The following is a 6,648-nucleotide window of genomic DNA, read 5'->3' as shown; positions in this document are numbered from 1 at the left end:
CCGAACGTTTTCAGCAGTACCGACGACACCTGTTCTTTTGATAGATCGTTACCTTTTACTGCGGTAACGTAATGGATTAAGTGATCTTCCGGGTCCGTGGTTCCATCATATTTTTTCAGATATGGCAGCATTTTGAAGGTTTTTGGAATAGAGTGAGGTGTTTCCCCTTCGCTATATTGTTGTTCGACGAATCAGCCCACATCATGTTTTGGTAACAACTTCAGAGCGCCCGGTATTTTATCAACCCTTTCCTGAAGTTTTTCCATCTGGTCGCGGAGTGTTTTGTTCTTATTTTTCATCTCTTCCATTTTCTTTAAGATGGTCGTAAGTGCATCGTTGCATGCATCAACAACAGTACGGGTGTTACATGTTCATGTAGTGTTTGGCTCATTGGCGACAACTGCGGTTTCTGTGGGTAATGTGTCCTCGATATCCCTCTGAACGGGTTTCTCGAGCATGTTGCTCAAGGTGTTTGTCAGCCATTCTTCTAATAGTCTTTTCACGGCCGATGGAGCTTCTCCTGTTTCAGATGTTGAGGTTACCCTCTCACGCAACCATTAAACCCTCGTGCAGGGGGAGGCGGGGCAAATCTCTCCCTCAGGTGTAGCACTTGGCATTGCGTTTTCGTTGTCTTCTCCACTGGCTTTGTTGAGGGAATTCAGGAGGTTGTTCATGACACCTATTATTGCTTTTAGCCTTGTTTCTCCCTTCCTTGCCATTGTTGGCTTTTGTGAAGCTAAGGAGAGGTGATTATTTCTTTCAGGAATCTAGATGAAACTACGATCTCAGCTATAGAAATCCCCACAGATGGCGCCAAATTATTTGACTCAATAGATATCGAAACCTTTTTGAACAAATCAATCAAAGAAAATGAAAGGTTAAATATTAGCTAAGTATAATAATCTCTAGACGAAAGATGGATAAGGAGAATGCGGATAACAAGACTTCTTTATCTATCCAGATCAACCAATCTTCTTACTCGTTTATGTAAGCAAATTTACAGCAAGTATTATGGATCAGCCAAGAAGTGCCCCTTTACAAGGTTGTTTTCGCTATATATATAAGGAGTGGAATCCTTCTAAGTTATAAAAAACAAGTTATAAGGAATATTCCTAGTATCCCCTAATGGACTTGTATTATTACAACGGTCATACAATCTTTCGTCTGTCGTAAGGTCGTCCTCCGCAGGACGTCGAGTTGCGAGGATCTTGTTGTTTTTCGTACTCGTCGACGGTCGTGGTTGTTCAAATTTGAACCCATACAGCGGAAGATGAAGTAATTTGTTTTTTAAAAAATATAAGAGACATGTAGATGAATGAGCGGTATGTTATTTATCCGGAATTATCTTAGTCTACACTTGAGGATTTCTTATGAAAAAAATCTGATGTAACATGCAATATAATTACCTCAACGTTGTCTGTCAATCTTGACTTATCTTCCAATAGCAAAAACTACTAGGGGAAACAGTTTAGAAGAAGAAGAATAAAGAGTAAAGTTTGATTAAGGTGATAGTGATCTAAGAGGAGGTTAACAGCAGCCTACTGTCAATCTCACACATGCATGAGAGAACACACAAGTTAATCCATAATCATTATGTTGGCTTGTGAAAGTAACTAATGGTCGGTAGCCCATTTGACCATCTTATATCACTTTAAAATTAAGAAAGTACTTTATTTTTACTCATATGTGATATTTTATCACAGTTTACTATGGTTAACGTTAAAATTTAAGATAAAAATTTATATATTTCTAGTAATTAATTGATATTCGTCATAAAAGTATATTTCAAATAGTACACCTAATATATTTATAGATTTGACGTGAATATCTGATATTTGGGTAAGGCAAGTGAGAACAACAATTATTGTCATGCATATTTGATTGTCAATATACTTTTCTTTTATCCTCCAGGAGAATGAGCATATTAATTTATTAAGCGGGAACTGAAATTACGTCAAGATAAGTAGCAGTATTTGTTTGGTTGCAGCACTCTATTAAATGGGAATACCCCATTTTTGTTTCATACTAATTACTCCACTAACAACAAATACTAATTTTTTATCTTAAATTTGTATGAATGAAATTGGAAAGCGCTGTTGAGACGTGTGTCCACCCTCCGATTTCTCAATTAGGAGAAAATAACATATGTTTATTTACTTTAATCATAATTAAATAGTGTAAAGTGCACTTCAAAGATCTTTTCCACGAAATTGTCTGCAGATATAGAGATGGTGAGGGCCATAATATGGAGGCTTATTTTAAGAAATTAAGCTTGAAAATGAGTAGTTGGTCATTTTTTATTTTTGGCTGGTGGCATATGACTCATATCTTACAAATAAATTTCCTGTGTCTCATCGTTTAGCTTAGCCTTTTTTGCTTGTGGGAAATATGTTACTCTAATCTATTCTCTATTCACACTCAAAAATTAATTAAAAAAGAAAGAAACATTCTCTTTTTCACGCCCAATGAAGTGAAGGACGAAGTTTCTCGTTGACCAAGAAAAGAAAAGACGGTGTTGACATTAGTAGTAGCCTATGGTCAAAGCTACATGTATATTGGAATTATGAACTGTTTAATTGGCTGATTATAAACTTTGGACTGTTGCTCTATTTTGAGGCTTTGAGCCACATATATTCCAGGTATTCGGGAGCATTGTCAATAATATTGAGGCATAACTAATTTTGGTTTTTGTCGATTTTTGAGTTTGTTAGAACATAAGGCACTATGTAACTATTTTTAATTGCTTTTTTTCATCATCTTTCACTCACCTTTCTCTCTTAATTTCGGCTAAATCTGTCGCTCTTTTTAGAAGGAAAAAAAGAAAAAGAAATGTAGGCAGAGCAATTCGTAAGAAAATTGACTTGTCCACCAAATGCAATTATCTTTCTGCGCCTTCGCGCAAATTATTGAATGAACTTGCGTTTCCACATAAAGTTAAGGTATGAAAAGGAAGTTCCAAATATGAGTTTTTATTTTTAACTAGAGCACAAGTTTCTTTAATCAATTAACGGCATACAAATATTTAGATATTATGATTAAAACCCATATAGGAGTATAATTTTTTGCAGAAAAGAAGGTGAGTTGTACAGATGAAAATTACACGAATCGTACATGTAATAATTTTATTATTAAAACGGATGAAATTACACTAATTATAGGTGAAACATTATATCCCACAATTGAATTATTTTTTCCCCAACAACCGACAATTGAATTCTCAACGTGAATTAACATGAGCATACGAACTTGTTACAAAAAAGAGGTAGTAACAATCTTAATAAGGCTATAATATCGTAGTAATTACGCTGAGCCTTTGTCCATTTATAGCCCATTATTTTCATAGATTCGATTATTCTCATCGTAACCCCCCACACCCACACACACTCGGGCTGAATTTCGGCACACATATATAGTATATAAATGCTGTATATATTATACTTTTATTGACTATTTTTAATTACGACTATTTAGATTAATTATCTTTTAATTGGAGCATAGCCATATTAATTTTCAAATTTCACCAAAATTAGAATAAATCTTTTCTAGTGCTTCTCATAAAAAATGTCGTTTGAATCTTTACTAACACACGAGATAAACCACACCAAGTTGACTCGGTTAATTAAACAAAACGGCAAATCACGCCTAATGGTGTGTAGCAAAGAGAATGCCACTTTGGCAGTATCAGTATATTCAAATGGATTCACTATACAAAATCTAAGAGGTGATTCACATTTGTTGCTTTTCTTTTCTTTCGAGAATCAATTTGATGTTAGATTATACTTGTCATTAAAAATTGTAGAATTAATGATAAAGAACATATGAAATTAATTCTAAGTACACATCGAGATGTTGATTAGTTTTTTATTCTGTGAAGTGACAAATTATATGCACCAAATATTTTAACTAAGGAAACAGATAAAATCTGGAGGAAGAAAAAATAAAAGAAATAAATACTGAATTCAGAACAACTCAAATTTCAGTGAAGATTGTGATTCTCATTAAATCGCATAGAGTTTTACGATACAACTCTTCCCAAGGACATGATCTCTACTTATTCTAAACCCAACATATATAAACTAAAATAAAATTCCACTCTTCACTCCGTTCACTTTCACGGAGATTCTAAAACAAATAAATTATACTCCAAAAGAAAAATAAATAAATAAATAAACAAAACTGTAGCCGATTTCTTGTTGTTGCCGGAAGACAAAATTTGCCAATTAACACTGGCAAGCCGGGACTGTGACACTGAAATTATATTGCTAGTAGAGAATCAACACTTGAAAAATCAGCACCAATGTCTTGGAAATAATCATCGACTCCTAATGTTCCCAAGTCTTCAAAATTGCCAAAATCATCGTTAAATAGGAAGTCGTTCACAAAATCCGATGATGATGTGTCATTGTACGACGAGCCAAAATCATTGGGAAAACCTGTCGTTGTATCCTCAAATAATGTCTGTTCCACTGCTTCGAAATTGAAGAAATCTTCTAAAAACGAAACATCTGTTGGCAAATAATCGTTTGAGTAATCTGGTATCATGCTGGTCTCGCCCTGACATTCTTCCATTTCTTGCTTAACCGGTAATCCAAACGGTTCAACATTCTGAACCGGCTCAACATCCTGAACCGTCTGTTCACACTCCACCGGTCCTTGAACCGATGGACTTTCTTCCTGAACCGGTTCGGACCGGCTTTGGTGCTCTGTTTCTTCACTGGACTGGCTCATTCTAAACCGTAAAACAGAAGTTGGAGAAGGAATATTACGGGACTCGTTGCCGGATTCGTAGCCGGAGTTTGAAGGGAATTCGATTTCGGGATTGGGAGGAGTGATGAAGTTGGTTAAGGCGTCGGGCCCACGAAGCTTAATAGCAGCGTTGTCATAAACCATGGCGGCTTCTTCAGCAGTGTCGTAAGTACCCAACCAAAGCCTGACCCGACGAGCCGGGTCTCTGATCTCAGCAGCCCATTTACCCCACGGCCGCTGACGCACGCCACGGAACTTTCTAACAGCACCAGCCGACTGTGGGGGTTGTACTTCCTTCACCTTCATTGGCTTTTGCTTGGGCTGAAGAACGTCAGCTGCTCGTTTCTTCACCGCCGTCTTGCCACTGGTAGGCATGCTGACTTCACACTTAACGGCGGTTTCAATACTAATTTCGTTGATGTACTTTTTCACGCGTCTTCTTCCGAAAAGCTCGTCTTCTTCGTCGCTAGAAGAATCCGTTGCGTCTGGGTCTGTAACAGATATCCGAACAGTCTTAGGAGGAACAGAGCGATTGTATTGGTTGGATTTTTGGGGTTCAGGAAATTTTTTGGATTTTACAGGGGAGGGTTTAGTGACTTTTCTAATAACGTTTCGATGCTCTGTGTACTTGATCGGACATAACATATGGTGATCCATTGAAGCTCCGTTTCTTTTGATTAGCTATTTTCACTATTTCTCTGTTTCTAACACCACAAAAAGGGGAATTACAGGTCCAATGAAGGTAAAGGATGATTGCTTTGAGAGTGACACAAAGACTCTTAAAAGATGAGAAGAGCAATGGAATCGTCAAGGAGAAGACGCAAAAACACGCTGATTCATAACAACATCTGACAAAAAGAGGACCCCAACGTTAAAAGACGGAATGGTAAAAGGAAAACACACCTACACCCCCACGTAGAACAAAGCCTGGGACTAAAAAAGGAATTAAGGGGTACAGTAAAGGAAGGAAGAGAGTTTATAAGGAAAAGAAATAAGTAATGAATCCAGATTTTGCAATGAATGGATACTGTAAATGACTTTCTTGCTCCTTTTGAATTCCAAATGGTAAGATGATGATGAGGAGAGAGAGAGATAAAGAGAGAGTGTGAGATTTTAGAGAGACAGAGTTGTGTTTGAACTGGGCGTGAGTCTAAAACGATCAATTCGCTGTTTTATAGGATCCAACCAGCCGAAATTAGTAGCTCCATAATAAGGACTCCAATTTTTATTTACTTTTAAAGATTTTCTCTTTCTCTATTATTTAGTCCTTATTTTTTTAAAACCAAATAAGGGAAATAAATAAATATATATTCATACTAACAGATTCTGTAAAATATCTACACCTAGTCACCGGCCGTAGGTAACTGGGGACCGAAGATTCCGGTTAGAGCCAACGGCAAAGAATCACGATTCGCCACATCTCGATGAGTCTGCGACACCGTTAGTGATTTTGACACGTAGGGGAAGTGGGACCGGTTAACGGCGTTGGTCCAATGAGTGAATTTCAAACGCCTGCTGAATCAGCTCCTTATTGTATTCTCGAATTACGTGTGGCTTGTCACGTGAGGCCCAGGATACCCGGCCCAGTTAAAATATGCCAGTCAAATTCAAAGATATTGCCAACAACTCAGCTCTTTGACCCATTAATAAAGGATTTTTTCATAGTTACTTACTGGTGGTTTATTTGGGTCCTTTATTTTTTTCTTAATTAATTTACAAAATTTGGGTTCACTGAGGGGTGTTTTGGTTATAAAATTTTTACTATTAGTAATTACACTAGGAGATGAGTTGTATTTTTTAATCAATTTTAAAATTACTTTTACAACTAGAAATAATGCGAGACACCTAGAATTTGGCGCTTTTGGTGGCCTGTGGGTTTTACCTTGTTTACTATTTACGTAT

The 6,648-nt window shown here is 36.8% G+C and overlaps 1 protein-coding gene across 1 annotated transcript; it reads right to left on the bottom strand.

The window, feature by feature from the left end:
- Positions 1-3,974: 3,974 nt before the first annotated feature.
- Positions 3,975-5,910, bottom strand: LOC107811574 (ethylene-responsive transcription factor CRF4-like). The gene has a single exon (XM_016636533.2). It carries the CDS (start codon positions 5,401-5,403, stop codon positions 4,255-4,257), a length of 1,149 nt encoding a protein of 382 aa, XP_016492019.2. The 5' UTR covers positions 5,404-5,910; the 3' UTR covers positions 3,975-4,254.
- Positions 5,911-6,648: the final 738 nt, after the last annotated feature.

Source organism: Nicotiana tabacum, chromosome 6 (assembly GCF_000715075.1).
Source record: "Nicotiana tabacum cultivar K326 chromosome 6, ASM71507v2, whole genome shotgun sequence".
Taxonomy (NCBI): domain Eukaryota; kingdom Viridiplantae; phylum Streptophyta; class Magnoliopsida; order Solanales; family Solanaceae; genus Nicotiana; species Nicotiana tabacum.
Note: the sequence above shows the minus strand (reverse complement) of the source record. Positions and strands in the feature narration are given on the sequence as shown.

What these genes read in the sequence shown, in the direction of transcription:
- LOC107811574 (XM_016636533.2), bottom strand. Translation starts at nt 5,403, where the DNA reads ATGGATCACCATATGTTATGTCCGATCAAGTACACAGAGCATCGAAAC.